Source organism: Phyllobates terribilis, unplaced genomic scaffold (assembly GCF_046119375.1).
Source record: "Phyllobates terribilis strain yellow unplaced genomic scaffold, ASM4611937v1 Scaffold_11__3_contigs__length_659146591, whole genome shotgun sequence".
In the NCBI taxonomy this organism is placed as follows: domain Eukaryota; kingdom Metazoa; phylum Chordata; class Amphibia; order Anura; family Dendrobatidae; genus Phyllobates; species Phyllobates terribilis.
The window spans coordinates 633,104,459-633,123,458 of record NW_027362771.1 but is presented as its reverse complement, the minus strand read 5'-3'; the positions used below and the strand labels follow the sequence as shown (position 1 = coordinate 633,123,458).

The 19,000-nt window shown below is 43.3% G+C and overlaps 1 protein-coding gene across 1 annotated transcript in view; it reads right to left on the bottom strand.

Annotated features, from left to right (window-relative positions):
• The window catches only part of LOC141167523 (olfactory receptor 6B9-like), a 41,903-nt gene extending 39,561 nt beyond the window's left edge, over nt 1–2,342 (bottom strand). Inside the window, exon 1 of the mRNA XM_073654918.1 lies at nt 1,452–2,342. Within this exon, the coding sequence (XP_073511019.1) occupies nt 1,452–2,342 (891 nt within the window). The remainder of the gene's footprint in view (nt 1–1,451) is intronic.
• Nucleotides 2,343–19,000: the final 16,658 nt, after the last annotated feature.

Genomic DNA, 19,000 nt, shown 5'->3' with positions numbered 1-19,000 from the left:
TAGAACAATAAAGAATTGTGTGTTTATTTCAATTAAAGGATTTTATTCTGGGTGTTTGTGTTTTTTTTAACTTTGAGTATGGGGTTAGTAATGGGGGTGTCTTATAGACGCCTCTCCATTACTAACCTGGGCTTGATGTCAGCTGCTACAGGGCAGTGGGAAGCGCGAGGCTAAGTGCCAGAATTGGCGCATCCTATGGATGCGCCTTTTCTGGGGCTACTGACGGCTGGTGTTTCTAGCCTGGGAGGGGGCCAATATTCATGACACCCTTCCTGGGCTATTAATATCAGCCCCCAGCTGTCTACCTAGCCTTTGCTAGCTATTAAAATAGGGGGGACCCTACGTCATTTTTTGGGGGGTCCTCCATTTTAATAGCTAGTAAAGGCTAGGTATTCAGCTGGGGGCTGATATTAGTAAGCTGGGAAGCTCCGTGGGTATTACCCCCTTCCCAGGCTTCAAACATCTGCCCCAGCTGTCTGCTTAACCTCCGCTAGAGACTAAAATTAGGGGAACCCCACGCCAATTTTTCTTTTAATAAATCCTTTATTTTAACACTAAATGACAAGTACAGTAATCAACATTATCACTGTACTTCTTATATATGTGACTGACATGTTTCTATCTATCTAATCTATGTGTGATTCTCTATTCTTTCTATTCTAAATTGTCGAGTACAGATGCTGAATTGCCGGCCAGCTTTTTTAAAGAGACGGTGCATGAAAACACTAATATTTTTTTAAATAAATCCTTTACACTAAATGACAAGTACAGTAAGCAACACTGTCACTGTACTTCATATATATGTGACTGACATGTTTCTATCTATCTAATCTATGTGTGAAGCTCTATTCTTTCTGTTATAAATTGTCAGGTACCGGTGTATGCCGCTGCTGTATTGCCGGCTTTTCATGTTTCACTGTGAGCACTGTTCCCATCGATTTGGGCAACCACCTCCCCCAATACATTCTACATTATTGTTAGTTGTTTTCCTTCATGTAGAATTAACCTACAAGGAAAGAAAGGGTTTATTTTCATTCCGATATTTGTGTCCCATTGACTTGCATTGGTTTCCGGTATCGGAATCAGCGATATCCGATACTTTTTGGGTATCGTCCCGATCCAATCCGATCCGATCTTTCCTGATATCGGAAGGTATCGCTCCACACTAGTCTTAAACTTCATTGAAGTTAATATGCACATACATTAATTTTGAATATGTAACCTACAAATATATACAAACGCATGCTTTAATATTTTATTCTTTTTATTAGGATATAAATTAGTTGCATAATACTCATAATTTAACCTTTATATTTTCAATCGAAATTCTACAAGATAAAGCAATGAGCAGTAGTCAGAGTATCTTGTGGTCAAACCTCAGTGACATTTACAATATTGTTGATAATATTTTAGACAGGGCACTTATGAACTGCTTCTTGCACAGCTTTTATAATATCTTTATTTCTCAGACTGTATATAATAGGATTAATTAAAGGTGTAAGTACAGTATATAGTAAGGTTAGGATTTTACTGACACTGAGAGTTGGGCCTTTTGTTGGGACAACATAAACACTGAATATTGTCCAGTAGAATATGGAGACCACAGTGAGGTGGGAGCTACAGGTAGAGAAGGCTTTCTGTCTACCGGTAATGGATGGGATCCTTAAGATTGTGGAAACTATCTTGGTATAAGAAGCTACAATAATTGCACTAGGAATGATTACCACAGGAATACTAAGAATATAAATCTCCAAGTGAACATTGAAGGTGTCGGAACAGGAAAGTTCTAGTAAGGGGACAATGTCGCAGAACACATGGTCAATAACGTTCGGACCACAAAAGTTTAGTTTTGCTGTTGTAACAATGTAGAACAGGACAATAGAAAATCCAAAAACCCAAGAGATGATGGTTAGTATCAAGCAGTATGCACTGGTCATGATAGAGGTATAGCGGAGGGGATTACAGATGGCCACATATCGGTCATAAGACATCACAGCGAGGAGAAGACATTCAAATGTTTCCAAGACAGATAAAAAATAAAACTGTGTGATGCAATTAATAAAACTAATTGTCCCCCCATTATTCAGAAGAAGAGGCAGCATTTTAGGGACAATATCTGTAATAACTAAGATGTCACCGATGGACAGTTGTGAGATGAAGAAGTACATTGGAGTGTGAAGGTTCTTGCTGGTGGACACCAGGGCGATGATCAGTAGATTCCCATATATTGTCCCACAGTAAACAACAAAGAAAAAACAAAACAGTGAAATTCTTATATTTTTACTGACTTGAAATCCTAAAAGGAAAAACTCTGTGACTGCAGTCAGATTATTCTCCAACATGAAGAACAAATAGTGATTATGCTACAAGAATGAATAGGAACAATAGAATTATACTGCATTGTACATGATATTCCTTAATTCTGAAACCATATGAATTCATGATGGGGGGTCCTGGCCTAAAATCCAATGCAGCATACTTTTAAAGTGTAGATTTAAATAAGTTGCTTGCCACCCCTATTAAATTTTGTGGTTATACGACTCACTACATTTTTATTGGGATGTCACTAATAGACAGGACTCGGAAAATCTGACACAGGTGACAATTGTCACTTTAAAATGGCAGCACAGTTTCAGATGGACGGGGAAAATAGAGATTAAAAAAACATTTTTTCACCTTGTAAAACAAATTCTAAAAAAGATAAGTAAAAATAAATAATTTACAAAATACAAATAAAATAAACTATTCTAAACTCAATCAATAAATTCACCAGATCATTAGTCTAGACGTAAATAAATCACAACTGGACATTTATAAAATAAGTCAACTTCATATCATTCTCAGAAAAATGAGACAGACTTTTAAAATACATTTTGTTTTAATTTTTTTTGTCATAAGTATAGTTTTGAAGTATAATGCATCTATAAAAAATTTGCATTGCTTATAAATAAAAATAACAATGATAGTAATATAATAATAAGAAGTTAAATTAAAAAAAAAGAAAGAAAATAAAACTGTTAAAAAGGTATAACTGTAACACAAATAAAAGTTGAAGAGTTAAATTACAAAGTTGAAGTTCCAAAATCTCCAGTCTTGATTTGGTGAAGTTTTATATTATAAATAAAATGATTCAATGCACTGGCAAATCTGCAGCAGAAAATACAAGGATTTAATCAAAATGGCAGAAAACAGACCAGTATGTGATTTATAGCTGAAATCACGGTCTCAGCACCTACATGACGCCACTCTCTGATGGGGGAGCACAAACCTGGAGACTGATTCCTTTAAATAGCTTGTAAGAAATGAAAGTTTGTTGTTACATCAGGTATACAATAATTATTAGTGATCTCATTTGTCAAATTCTTAATTAAGCACAAACGTTTGTAACACATTTGTCTGTTTTCTGAAGGAACGCAATACATTTCTAGACTCCTTCCGATAAAATGTATCTAGACTTTATCATCTACTGATCCACATAGGTTTAGAATACTTACAGCAGAATTTTTTACTTCTGTTTCCTTCCTTAATATCAATTATTTTGTGAAAAATTGTGTCAGAGGGAACTGGCTGAAATGTTGAACATTATGATAGTTGTGTTGTGCATTTGTCAAGCAGATGAACATGAGCTAAAACTGTTATTTATAAACAAGATATGAACCAGGTACACCACTGTATCTTAAGTCTTCAGAGATTTATTTTTTCCCTTTGTCTCTTGTGTCTCTATTGTGTTCATAAGTAAAATCAAAAATTTTAACTTTTAGCAATTGGATTTTTAGAATATGGGAATATATTAATTTGTTTATAAAGTTTTATATGAAGAACATCAAGAAGAATGTGCGGAGTAAATTAGCAAAGTTAAATAAAAATGGTTAAAGTTGACGGGAAGATGAATGGAACTTAATACAGGGCAATCCTGGAGGAAAACCAGCTAGAGGCTGCAAAAGTCTTCAGATTGCGGTGTAGGCAGGCCCGCCGTCAGCATTCAGCACACCCAGGCAAGTGCCGGGACACTGAGCAGGCGGGAGGGCCTACTCGCCGTCGGGCACCCCTGCGTGCTATGGGACCCGTGAGCGGAGGAGTGCGGTGCCGGTGTCAACGCCCGCTCCCCCCACTTTCTCAGGGCCCCGGCAGCCAGCACAATACTTACCCCTCCCTGTGCCTCAACAGCCGGTCCTGTCTTTTCCGCAGTTGCTGCACTGTGACGTCTCAGGTCAGAGGGCGCGGTGATGTCTTTCCACTGCGTTCTTTACTGAGCAGTCACAGTGCAGAGCAGGAAGACGACGGCACGGTTGAAGAGTCCGGAGCAGCAGTAGTGATGAGAAGTGAGGTGAGTATTTGTTTTTTTTTTCTTTATGTATGGATGCATGGGGCATTATATGGGGGGGGTTGATGACATCCTGCATGGGGCATTATATGGGGGGGTGATGACATCCTGCATGGGGCATTATATGAGGAGGATGACATCCAGCATGGGACATTATATGGGGGGAATGACATCCTGCATGGGGCATTATATGGGGGGGTGATGACATCCTGCATGGGGCATTATATGAGGGGGATGACATCCAGCATGGGGCATTAAATGGGGGGATGACATCCTGCAAGGGGCATTATATAGGGGGGATGACATCCTGAATGGCATTATATGGGGGGAGTGACATCCTGCATGGGGCATTATATGGGGGTGTAAGTGACATCCTGCATGGGGCATTATATGGGAGGGAGTGACATCCTGCATGGGGCATTATATGAGGGGGAAGTGACATCCTGCATGGGGCATCATAGGGGGGAAGTGACATCCTGCATGGGGCATTATATGGGGGGACAGCGTGCATGGGACATTATGTGGGGGGGATAAACAGCCTGCATGGAACATTATGTGTGGGGAAGAGAAACAGCCTGCATGGGGCATTATGTGTGTAGGGGGGTGACAGCCTGCATGCGGCATTATGAGGAGGGCACAGCCTGCATAGGGCATTATATGGGGCCAGTATCCTGCATGGAGCGTTATAAGGGGGCCAGTATCCTGTATGGAGAATTATATGGGGGTCAGTATCCTGTATGGAGCATTATATGAGGGCCAGTATCTTGTATGGAGCATTATATGATGGCCAGTATTGTCTATGGAGCATTATATGGGGCCCATTATACGGTATGGAGGACTATACTGTCCGGTCTGCACTGTGCGCTGCGAGGATTCACCGGTTTCTGAGTTATTGTAGAATTTACAATAGATATCGCTCATGTAATGAAAGAAGTGAAATCTTTGGCCTTGTACTATATATACATATGTATCTGCTGTATCCATCCGTGCATCATGAATCGTGGTATGTGTTAAAGGGACCCACTGAGACTCTATCACCCAGGGCCCACAAAAACCTGGAGCCGGCCCTGAGTGTAGGTTCACCTTCCAGCAGGACAGTGACCCTAAACATCCTGCCAGAGCATCAATGGATGCTGTAGATCAGAGAATATTCATGTATGTGAACGGCTCTTCCACAGCCCATACCACCTTACCATATTCTTAGCCGTGAACTTTTCCAATTCTTTCACATTACACCCACAAACTTAAATGTACAGTGGTGGCCAAAAGTATTGGCACCCCTGCAATTCTGTCAGATAATACTCAGTTTCTTCCTTAAAATGATTGCAATCACAAATTCTTTGGTATTATTATCTTCATTAAATTTGCTTGCAAGGAAAAAACTCAAAAGAGAATGAAGCAAAAATCAAATCATTGATAATTTCGCACAAAACTCCAAAAATGGGCCAGACAAAAGTATTGACACCCTCAGCCTAATACTTGGTTGCACAACCTTTAGCCAAAATAACTGCGAACAACCGCTTCCGGTAACCATCAATCAGTTTCATACAATGCTCTGCTGGAATTGTAGACCATTCTTCATTGGCAAACTGCTCCAGGTCCCTGATATTTGAAGGGTGCCTTCTCCGAACTTCCATTTTGAGATCTCTCCACAGGTGTTCTATGGGATTCAGGTCTGGTCTCATTGCTGGCCACCTTAGAAGTCTCCAGTGCTTTCTCTCAAACCATTTTATAGTGCTTTTGGAAGTGTGTTTTGGGTCATTGTCCTGCTGGAAGACCCATGACCTCTGAGGGAGACCCAGCTTTCTCACACTGGGCCCTACATTATGCTGCAAAATTTGTTGGTAGTCTTCAGACTTCATAATGCCATGCACACGGTCAAGCAGTCCAGTGCCAGAGACAGCAAAGCAACCCCAAAACATCAGGGAACCTCCGCCTTGTTTGACTGTAGGGACCGTGTTCTTTTCTTTGAATGCCTCTTTTTTTTTCCTGTACACTCTATGTTGATGCTTTTTCCCAAAAAGCTCTACTTTTGTCTCATCTGACCAGAGAACATTCTTCCAAAACATTTTAGGCTTTCTCAGGTATGTTTTGGCAAACTCCAACCTGGCTTTTTTATGTCTCGGGGTAAGAAGTGGGGTCTTCCTGGGTATCCTACCATAAAATCCCTTTTCATTCAGACGCCGACGGATAGTACGGGTTGACACTGTTGTACCCTTGGACTGCAGGGCAGCTTGAACTTGTTTGGATGTTAGTCGAGGTTCTTTATCCACCATCCGCACAGTCTTGCGTTGAAATCTCTCGTCAATTTTTCTTTTCCGTCCACATATAGGGAGGTTAGCCACAGTGCCATGGGCTTTAAACTTCTTGATGACTCTGCGCACGGAAGACACAGCAACATTCAGGTCTTTGGAGATGGACTTATAGCCTTGAGATTGCTCATGCTTCCTCACAATTTGGTTTCTCAAGTCCTCAGACAGTTCTTTGGTCTTCTTTCTTTTCTCCATGCTCAATGTGGTACACACAAGGACACAAGACAGAGGTTGAGTCAACTTTAATCCATGTTAACTGGCTGCAAGTGTGATTTAGTTATTGCCAACAGGTAAGTTACAGGTGCTGTTAATTACACAAATTAGAGAAGCATCACATGATTTTTCAAACAGTGCCAATACTTTTGTCCACCCCCTTTTTTAGGTTTGATGTGGAATTGTATCCAATTTGGCTTTAGGACAATTCTTTATGTGTTTTTTCATTGAAGACAAATTAAATGAAGATAATAATACCAAAGAATTTGTGATTGCAATCATTTTCAGGTAGAAACTGAGTATTATCTGACTGAATTGCAGGGGTGCCAATACTTAGGCCACCACTGTATATACACATCATGACCATTGTATTAACACATCATGACCATGACTGGATTTTTGGAAATAGAAATTGATCCCCCAAAAACATGTAAAGGGATTTTGAAAAATATTAAATATATATAAAAAATAAGTCACATTCCATCCATACACATACACATGAGATAAGTAGAATCTGGGCTAGTGATATAGAAATGGCATAAATTCTCGAGGGAGAAACGTGAGTGGCTAAATAAAATGTTTGTTCAACTCTATAAAGTTCTGTCCAAGTACAAATTTGTTTCTGAGAGTATAGCGTAGAGATTGCTGCTTGTGGGAAATTAAATTTAAGGAAAATTAATTCATGCAAAAGTTTGTATACCCTGCATTGTTAGTACCTAGTAGCACCCCCTTTTGAAATTATCACAGCTTGAAAACATTTTTTGTAGCCAGCCATAAGTGTTTCAATTTTTGTTTGAGGGATTTTCATCCATACTTCCTTGCAGTATTCTTACAGTTCTGCGAAATTACCGGGTTGTCTAGCTTGCTCTGCTATTTTGAGGTCTAGCCAAAGATTTTCAATGATGTTCAGATCAGGTGACTATGAGGGCCATTATAAAACCTTCAGCGTATGCCTTTTGAGGTTGTCTATTGTGAATTTTGAGCCTTTAAGATTAATATCCATTTATAGCAGCCATCCTTTTTCAACTTCTGTTTTTTTTCTTTGCTTCAAGAATCTGTAGAAATTTAATTGAATTCATTGTTGCCTCTATCGGTGAAATGTTCCCCGTGTCATTGGCTGCAACACAACCCCAAAGAAAGATTGATCCACCGCCGTGCTTAACCCCTTTACCCCCAAAGGCTGTTTGCACATTAATGACCAGGAAAATTTTTACAATTTTGACCAGTGTGTCATACACAGTGTAGGAAAAACTAAGTGCAACACGAAGGGATGAGGGGAAGGTAGCCCAAACTCTAGGAAAAGCGGGAGATCTAATATGGCCCTACCTAGTCTGCCGTCCCTATATAGGTTCTGCACTAGTGTTGAGCCACCCCCGTAGTGTTCGAGTTCGGTTCGGTTCGTCGAACACCCGTATGTTCGCAGAACTGTTCGTCGAACACCTTCGAACACCATTAAAACCAATGGCAGGCAAACAAAAACACATAGAAACACATAGAAAACACCTTCAAAGGTGTCCAAAAGCTGACAAACAGCTCAGAAGACCCAACTAACACATGGAAAATTGTCAAGTACATATAGTCATGCGAAAAGAAAAGAGGTGGAGGAGTAAAAGGAGGGGGAGACACAGATATAGGCATGTTATGCCCTTCTAAAACCAAAAAAGTGCAAATCCGACACGGCCAGTCCGTTCCTGCCCGTGCGACCTCCGTGTCGCCAGGTTTGTGCCAGAGCCGCGGTGGACCCTGACAGCCAGCCCCCCTCTCCCAATATTGGTGCCTGTCCGCTGGTGGGTCGAGCGAGCCCCCCTGCGGAGGAGGCAGGTCTAATCTTTTTAACTTAAATTGTCTCTCTAATTTGAATGAGTACACTTTAAATCCTTTTACAAGGATCTATTGAAGGGCAAGTCTCATGCCAGCAGCCGCGGTAATTCCACCTCCAGTAGCGTCCACTAAAGCTGCTGCAGTTAAAAAGCTTTTATAAGGATCGAGCTTGCTGGTCCACCGCAAGGCGTCCTACTGCCAGTCCCAGCCCCTATGCCTTGGGGTGCCTCCCCGATGTTATTCACTGAGTGTCCCGGGGGTCCGAACCATTTACTTTGAAAAAATTAAGTGTCCAAACTAGAGGTGGTGTAGCTTGCTTAACAGCTGGGATAATCCGCTGACTAGCAGACACTGCTACTAGGCACAAAGTATTTCCTGGGCTAGATGCAGTTAAAACTTGTAATTAGATACTCTCGTTGGATGCTGAGAAAGCATTCCATAGAGTCTCCTGGCACGCCATATATTATTCTCTTAAAAAGCTTGGGGTATGGGTCAAGGGGACACTTTTATAGCCCAAATCACGGCCCTGTATCGCAATACGTCACCTAGGCTGAAGATAAATGGAACACTTTCATCACCTTTCCTAATCACTAATGGGACAAGGCAAGGATGTCCTCTGTCCCCTCTCTTATACATCCTAGTGTCGGAGCACCTGCTCTCATCAATTCGCCGCAACCCCAATATTAGGTGGATTGAGGTGGGAGGCACCGAGTACAAGTGCTCTGCATTTGCTGATGATATCCTAGTATATATCACTCAATCACATATATCCATCCCTGCTGTTATGGCTGAAATAGATCACTTTGTTATGTGGTCAAATTTTAAAATCAATGCAGCGAAATCTGAGGCCCTCGATGACTCCCTCCCCAAATCCATGCAGGATTCCATCCAGTACAACTTTCCCTTTGCCTGGCCCTCACAGGGTAACAAATACTTAGTAATTCGTATTCATAGAGACCTCTCCCATCTATGTTTTCTTAATTTTGGGCCCTTTATTGAACAACTCCATACAGACCACGGTTGGCAAGTTAGAACTGTAAGATTCACTACGTGAACCACTGGTGTTTTGTGGAAAAGCACATGTACACTGTGTTCCAAATTATTATGCAAAAAGTGTTTAGGAGTGATAAGGGAAGATTTTGTTTGTTTGTCAGTTAAACTCATCGATGGTGATGTGTGTCAGGGCTCTTTATATCACTGTAAGCAATTGCAGACCCCTGTGCTAATTAGTTTGGCAGGTGTGTCCAATGAAAGGCAAGACTACTTAAGAAGGCTGTCCCACATTTTTAAGCAGCCTACAATTTCTGCCAAAATGGGAAAGAAAAAAGATGTGTCGGCTGCTGACAAGCAACAAATTGTGGAGTGTTTAGGTCAAGGCATGACTACAATCAACATTGCCAAGACACTTCATCCTGATCATCGCACAATCAAGAAGTATGTAGCTGTTTCACAGTACACACGTGTGCGTGCTGATAAGGGAAAATTGAGGACTCTTTCCTACAGGCAATTACATCAGGTTAAAAGAGCAGCAGCAAAAAAGTCTTGTCATAGCAGAAGACAAGTTTTTGAAGCTGCTGGTGCCTCCAAAGTTCCCCGAACAATAAGATGCAGGGTCCTTCAGAGGTTTGCAGCTGTGCGCAAGTCATCCTGTCGACCTCCTCTATCCACTGTACACAAGCATAAACGGCTCCAATGGGCCAAACAATACATGAAGACTGACTTCAAAACTGTTTTCTTCACTGATGAGTGCCGTGCAATGCTTGATGGTCAAGATAGATGGAGTGGAGGATGGCTGGTTGATGGACACCCCATGCAAACACGGCTACGGCGCCTACAAGGAGCAGGTGGAGTAATGTTTTGGGCTGGAATCATGGGGAGAGAGATTGTTGGCCCCTTTAGGATCCCTGAAGTGGTAAAGATGAACTCCATAATGTATGTGGAGTTTCTCAAACAGCACTTCCTGCCATGGTTCAATAAGAAGAAACGTGTATTCCGCAGCAAGATCATTTTCATGCATGATAATGCACCGTCTCATGCTGCAGATAACACATCTGCATTTCTGGCTGATATAGGCATAAAAGGGGACAAACTTATCGTGTGACCCCCCATGCTCCCCTGACCTCAACCCCATTGAGAACCTCTGGAGCATCATCAAAAGGAGTGTCTATGATGGCTGGAGGCAGTTCACATCTAAGCAACAGCTCTGGAAGGGTATTCTGTCCTCATGCAAATCAACTGAAGCAGAAACCATCCAAAACCTGACAAATTCAATGGACGAGAGAGTTCAGAAGCTCCTTTCGAACAAGGGGTCCTATGTGCAAATGTAACATCACCTAGAGTAAAGTTTTGAGTAGAAAACTGTTAAATTTCAGTTGCTAATAACCTGCTAATGCTTATATTTTCAAAAATGACCATTTTTTTTGTTCTTTATTAAAATGAAAGGGTTGATCGAAGAGTGTGGGGGATCTAAGAGAGTGGCAACCCATTAGTCAGGATTATTTCAAATTCTGAAAATCTGAGAGTCATTTTGCAGGTAGTGCAGCAAGAAGGCACTCATGTGTCTTGCGCATCCAGGAGCACCAAGTCCCTGTTGTGTTGGTGGCGAGGTAACAATCATGCTTCCTTCCTCTGCCCTCTCCCCCCAACCTCGCACAACAGAAATGTGATCAAGGTCTCCCTCATCTGATAAGTCTTCCATCAGTTTGTCCTCTGCTTCTTCCAGGGCTCCTGCACCTTCCTCACTAGTTTGGCTGCTACCATGCGCCCTGGTAAAACCATCTCCCACACCCTCACATGCCTGCCGCCTTGGTGCTGCCGACCGTCTGGACCTTGCAGATGTTAGCCCTTCCGCATACAACTCCTCCTCCTCTACTTCCTCCACCTCCTCTTGTGCCACCACCTGACTCCGAATTCTGTTTAATATGTACTCCAGCATGTAAATCACTGGAATAGTCATGCTGATAATGGCATCGTCAGCACTAAACATCTTCGTCGCCATTTCAAAACTGTGCAGAAGGGTGCATAGGTCCCTGATCTGAGACCACTCCTCCAGCGTGATTTGCCCCACCTCTGTATCTCGTTGACCCAGGCTATACGTCAGAACGTATTGCACCAGGGCTTGTCGGTGCTGCCACAGTCGCTGCAACATGTGCAGAGTTGATTTCCACCAGGTAGGCACATCGCATTTTAGCCGGTGAAGTGGCAGGCCCAACGACTTCTGTAGAGATGTAAATCGCTGAGCTGCAGGATGCGAATGGCTGAAGTGAGCGCACAGCGACTGTGCCCTCTGCAGAATGCCATCTAGTCTGGGATAGTGGGCTAAAAATTGCTGGACAACCAGGTTCAACACATGAGCCATACAAGGCACGTGTGTGACATTGCCCCGGCGAAGGGCCGCACCCAGGTTTGCAGCATTGTCGCACACGGCCTTCCCTGGTTTCAGGTCCAGTGGAGACAACCATTCATGAAACTGGTTCTCCAGAGCTGACCACAACTCCTCAGCCGTGTGACTCACATTTCCCAGACATTTCAAAGGAAAAACAGCCTGATGACATTGAGACCTGCTGCCAGCATAATAAGGATGTGTGCAGGATCCCTTCTGCGCAGTTAGAAAGCTTGTGGCATGACCAGACAGGCTTTGGATGCAGGTGGAGGACCAAGAGGAGGTTGAGGAGGCAGAAGTAGTGGAGGAACTTTGAGATAAAGAGGATTGACGCACAACTCGTGGGGACGGCAAGACTTGGACAGCAGCCTCTTGTCCTGCTGTCACCATAGTTAAACAGTACCCAGTCAGCGACATGTAACGCCCCTGTCCATGCCTACTCGTAAAAGTGTCTGTAGTGAAATGCACCCTGTCACACACAGAGTTTCTCAAAGAAGCGGTGATGTTGTGTGCGACATGCTGGTGGAGCACAGGCACACCTTTCTTTGAGAAGTAGTGCCGAGTGGGCATCTGGTACAAGGGCACTGCAACGAACATAATATCTCAAAAATTCTCTGTGTCCACCATGCGGAAAGGCAGAATTTCTGTAGCCAAGAGCTTGCAGATGGTGAAATTCAACCTCTTAGCTTTCTCATGGCTAGAATGAAATGGACTTTTACTTGTCCACATCTGAGGGACCAAGAGCTGTCTGTTGTGCTTAGACGGGGTTGAGAAGGGTGTCCCCGGCAAACTGGCAGTCTGTGAGGAAGATGCAGGCGGACATGTTAGGTTGCCTTGATCCAAAGGTGGTGCTATCGATATCGGACAGTGCTCAACACCAGCTGGTGTTTCCACCTCCAAAGAAAATGATGACCTGCCAATCACGCTGGATGTTGCGGGTAAAGAGGTGGCAGGTCTGCGTCCCAAAACAGGTGTGACTGCTGTCCCCCCAGTCACAGAGGATGAAGAGGCCGTGGATGCACAAGAAGTGGCAGACGGTGGTTGGCCCGGCCGGCTAGGCTGCATTGTAGCGCAATGAGCTTCCCACTGCAACTTATGCTTCTTATCCATGAGACGGTTCATGCATGAAGTACTCAAACTATTGATTTTTTGGCCTCTACTTAGCTTTTGCTGACAAATGTTACAGATAACACGAGTTGGGTCATCTTTATCGATCTGAAAAAATGCCCTGGCTATGCAAGGCATATCACCCATGTGACCTGAAGAGCCACCACGACTTGTGGTCAGAGGCAGAGTTGTGTTTCAGGATTCAGTTGTTGACGTGCTTCCAGTACTACGTCTCTGTCCAGGATGGCGCAACCTGACCTCGTCGTCACTAGCATCCTCCTTCACCTCCTCTGCTGACCTCATCGACTGGCTGACTGTGGGTTGACAGTAAGTGGGATCTCCAACCTCGTCATCAACACCCTGTGTGTTATCACACCCGTCGTCCTCAGAGCCAACCTGTTCCTGCCCTGACAAAAAACTAAAGTTTTCGCTCCAATCAGGTATTTGAGTCTCATCATCATCTTCCTCATTGTCTCCACCAACAGGAGTTTGGGAACGAGGGTCTACATTATGGTCAGAACCTTCTGCGTCTGGTCCTGGATCCGACTCATAATGATTCTGGGCATCAGTGCAGATCATTTCCTCATCTGGATTCCCAGAAGCTCTGGAGCTGACCTCTGATTCCCAGGCTATAGTATGAGTAAACAGCTCTGAAGATTCAACCATCTGTTAAACCCCATACTCAGACGGGCAGCTGGAGACTTGGGAGCTGTGAGGAAGCAACTGCGATTTGGGTGACACCTCTGAGGACTGGAGTATTTGTGATGTTGAAGTTGAGGTGGAGGAAAGCCCACTTAAAGGAGCACTTGATATCCGTTGAAGCACCTGCTGTTTTTGTGCCTCTTCTGGAATTTGTAGCATTTGGCGTGGCCATAAGAAAGGGATCTTATCACAATGTCCGCTAAAAGAAGTTTACATCTCAGTTTGACTTTAAGATTGTCTTTCTTCTGCAGATGTTACTGTTGCTTTAACACCTACCCCACGGGCACAACCTTTTTTTCCCTTCCCAACATGCCTATTCCCCTTTCCACCAACTCTGGAGTTGTTTGCACAAAAAACAATGAATGGGAACAGAGCAGAGTTGAGTGACCAAACTGTGGTATTAGCCCAAAAGTAATGGCTGGGTTAGATGCAGATAAAAATTATATTGAATTTGCAACCTGGTGGAGGTTAGTATAGATGGACTAATAGAACAAGTCCCACACACTGCTACAAGCCAAAATATTTTTTCAGAGCTAGATGCAGATAAAAATTATATTGAATTTGCAACCTGGTGGAGGTTAGTATAGATGGACTAATAGAACAAGTCCCACACACTGCTACTAGCCGAAATATTTTTTCAGAGCTAGATGCAGAAAAAAAATATTTTGAATTTACAACCTGGTGGAGGTTAGTATAGATGGACTAATAGAATTATGCTATGCCCAAAAGGTTTTACTTCACTAGGTGCAGTAAAAAAATTGTATTCTATACACAGGTGGTGTAGCTTGCAACACAGATAGGCTACTCCACTGACTAACACACACTGCAAGAGGCCAAAAAGGATTTGCTTTGCTAGATTTAGCCAAATGCTGTGAAAAAAACTTGCACAGCACTAAAACAGACCTGCCTGGCAAAAAGTGATAGGAACTGATGTAACCTAGCCCTCAAAAGGACTGCAAATACAATTACTCTTTACTCCCAACCTTTCTATTTAAGAGCACAGACCTGCCTGATAAAAGTGATAGGAACTGATGTAACCTAGCCCTGAAAAGGACTGCAATTACAATTAGTCTTTACTCCCAACCTATCTATTTAAGAGCACAGACCTGCCTGATAAAAGTGATAGGAACTGATGTAACCTAGTCCTTAAAAGGTCTGCAGTCACAACTATTCCCTACTCCCAAGCTATATGTAGATTTGTGCGAAAATTGGCTTTAAATTAACAAAGTATAGCGCACACAGCAACAGCGGTGCCGTCTAACAAGCAGCTGCAGCAGTGAGAAAATGGTGGCGATGGGGAAAATGGCTGGGTCTTATGTGACATACACTGCTAATGACACATGCCCTTGCTTGTGTGAAAAAAGCAGTTTGCTCCATGTGTGCGCTGCTGATAGCCTGACAGATTGCACCTCCCCACTGTAAATGCGGGAAAGAGAAAAAAAAAAGGAGATCTTCATTATTTCTGCAGAGATCCATCCCCTGCCCCTCCCCCCACCCCGCTGTACACTCAAACTGCAATTTAACATTAATTTTCAGCATTACTGAGAAAAAATCCAGTTATGATTTTGGTGCACGAACAGTTATCGAACATAACCTCGAAGAGTCAAATTTTTTTCAAATTGTTTGTGTTCGCCAAACGGCCCGAACACCGCCCAAAACAGATCGAATTTGAGATTGGCGAACAGTTCGAGTCGAACACCGCTCATCATTATTCTGCACCAATAACCGAACAAGAAACCTAATCCCTGTATATCCCTAGAGCTTTGCCCTGAATAGGGAGGGGACTGATCACTGGTCAGGCCCCACTTTAAATTAAAGACAACAATCTAGACAAACAAAGGGGAAAACTTAGCTTGAGCAGAATCCAGAGAGATAACAACAAACGTCCTCCATGGGCACCAGAGAGGAAGCTAGCCGACTGCTATTGCTCCAAGCCTGCCCAAGGGTAAATGATAATATCACTGGAGACTCCCTGAAGCAGACTGAGAGTTTAAAAACACTCAGACCAGGGTGTGTCAATCATAGCAGGAGGGAGGTTGCCGCTAGGTAAAAAAGTAAGAAGGATTAAGAAGGTGCCTGCAATGCCAAATGCAGTGACCTTCTGCAGCCAGATCCAGAGTGACTGTCTGTTCCTCCCGACACACCTGTGACAGTACCCCCCTTTCATGAGTGGCCTCCGGACACTCAGGACCAGGTTTCTCAGGATAAGAAGGGCGGAATGAACGAACCAGCCTGGGGGCATTCACCTCTGATGCTGAAATTCACATAATTTCCTCTGGATCATAACCCTTCCAGTGCACCAAGTATTGTATTGAATGACGTTGGAGGTGAGAATCTACAATCTTCGAAATCTGAAACTCCAAATTACCATCAACCATAATTGGGGGCGGCAGTAGGGGTGAGGACTCAAGAGGTTCCACATATTTCTTGACAAGAGACCTGTGAAAGACATTGTGGATCTTAAAGGGCCTGAGGAAGCTCAAGACGAAATGCTGCTTTGTTAATGACGGCGGTTATTTTATAGTGACCAATAAATCTAGGTCCCAGCTTCGAAGAAGGAACCTTCAACTTGACTTTCCTGGTAGAAAACCACACAAAGTCATTCACACTCAGGTCCAGACTAGAGATGAGCAAATGATTCAATATTCAGTTCGGATTACGATAGTTGAATTTTCAATATTCGCAGATTTAAATCATTGAATATTCGCCGAACATTACCGGATGTCATTGGATTCAATGCAAATGCTTACACAACACCTTCATATGGGCCCAAAAGCTGCCAAAACACATAAAATTAGGGGCAGACACCAGGAAAGTGCCATCAATTAACCCAGAGTACAAGTACTATAATTATTATTATTATTATACTGGCATTCAGCACTAAAATTCTCGAGTACTCGTTTTAGTCGAGCAAATTGTAATGCTTGGATGCTCAACCCGAGCAACAAGCCCAAGCAACAAGCCTAAAAATTGCCAAAATTGATTGGAACAATGCTCAATGACATGGGAATAGCATTTAGTATATACCCTGCTCAGCAGTATATATTAATTGATGGCTGGTAGCCTCTGGTTATAAAATAACAAGAGATTATTTAGACCATATCGTAATTTTTATGCAGATTTCCCACCTCTGAGCTGTGTAAATGAGAATTCTTATTGGATATAGCAGATCAGGTGATTTGAGGGAGGCTTTGGCCTAAGAACCCAACACCCTTTATAAGGTGTGCAGAATTATTAGGCAGAGAGTTTTTCTCAGGCAAAATAGGCCAAAAGAGATTTATCTGATTCTTAAAAGTTGAAAATTATTGCAAATAGTGATGAGTGAGCACTAAAATGCTCGGGTACTCGTTGCTCGGGTCGAGCACATTGGAATACTCGGGTGCTCGACCCGAGCAACGAGCCCAATGTAAGTCTATGGGAAACTCGAGCATTTTTTAGGTGGCTCCCCCCGGAGGTCTGCAGAGAGCCTAAAAATTGTCCAAATCGATGGGAACAGTGCTCAAATGACATGGGAACAGCATGGGGAAGACCCCTGGAAGCATCTCTGACTCCCAGGTCACTGCTGTGAATGATGTTGTCAGAATATTGCTCCACTTGTATGGGATCACAATAAAGCACAGTGAAAGCAACTGCTGTCTAAATGTAGGAAAAATTCCAATACCAATTTAAAGACACATAGAGGGGGGGCCTCAGTAACAAAATGTTCCCATTAGAAAGGAGCGGTTCTGCTATACAGTTATTGCATATGCAGTGACTGCAACCGCTGCCTAAATGTAGGAAAAACCCCAATACCAATTTAAAGACAAATAGAGGAAGATCTCCGTAACAACATGTTAACATTAGAAAGGAGCAGTTCTGCTATACAGCTTTTGCATATGTTTTGACTACAACAGCTGTCTAAATTTGGGAAATACCCCAAAACCAAATTGAAGACACATAGAGGTGGGCCTTAGTAACAAAATGTTCCCATTATAAAGGAGCAGTTCTGCTATACAGTTATTGCGTATGCAGTGACTGCAATGGCTGCCTAAATTTAGGAGGACAGGGACATGAATGTCATTGATGATGGTGGTAGTTGTGAGTGTGCAATGACAGGAGCAGGACGGGAGGCATCTTTGCATGCACCATGGACAGGGGATTGGCGTGCATGCACAACAGCGGAATGAGCAGTGGTGTGACCCACAGACACTGTTTCTGGACCCTGGCGTTCAGCCCATCTAGTCAGGTGCTTTGCTGTCATGTGCCTGAGCATGCTGGTGGTGGTCACGCTGCTAGTTTTTCTACCCCTGCTGATGATGGCTGGTCAAATGGTGAAAATGGCCTTTTTGGGGTTATTTGAACAGTCTTTAATAAAGAACCAGACTCTGGAAGACCTAACAGTTGTAGTGGCAACTTCCAACATGTTGGTTTTCCGGGGAATGGTTGCCCACCTTGTGTCTGTGGCCACCACACTGCTTGTTCCTTCCTGTTGTGGTGCTACACCTCCCTCCCCCTGAGTGTTGCTGTCCTCGCTCTGCATGTCACCTTTCAGGTTGGGTCAGTAACTTCATTGTCCACCACCTTGTCTTCCACCTGACTTTCTGGCAATTGTATCTCATCATCATCCATGTCTTGTGACAGTAATTGCACTTTCCCACCATTTCCTTCATGTGACCATGGCTGCTCAAATGTTTGGGTATCTCTACATGCAATCTCCTCTTGCCCTACTTGAAGCTGGCTGGACGAGAGGCCAGAAGAATAAATAAATGAAAATGAACAGCCCTTCAAGTGTGGAATCAGTTGTTTCCGGGCACTCGGCAAGGTGGAAAGGAGGAGGATCAGGTTAAGGAATATGTGGTCCAGACTCATGGCTACTGAGACTTGACTGTGTGGAAAACAGGAGGGTGGTTGTGGTGGTGGTGGTGGCAAAGTGACTGGAAGCATTATCTGCTATCCAAACAACAACCTTTTGACACTGCTATGGGTTCAATAGTGGTGTGCTGTAGTCCTCTAGTAATTGGGACACGAAGGTCGGGCGACAAAATGTGGGTTTTTGTTGTGGATCTATTTTAGCTTGTCCACAGCCTCAGCCTTGACCTCTGCATGCACCATCACCATCACCATCACCATCACGTCACTTCCCCTTCCCTTGCCACGTGC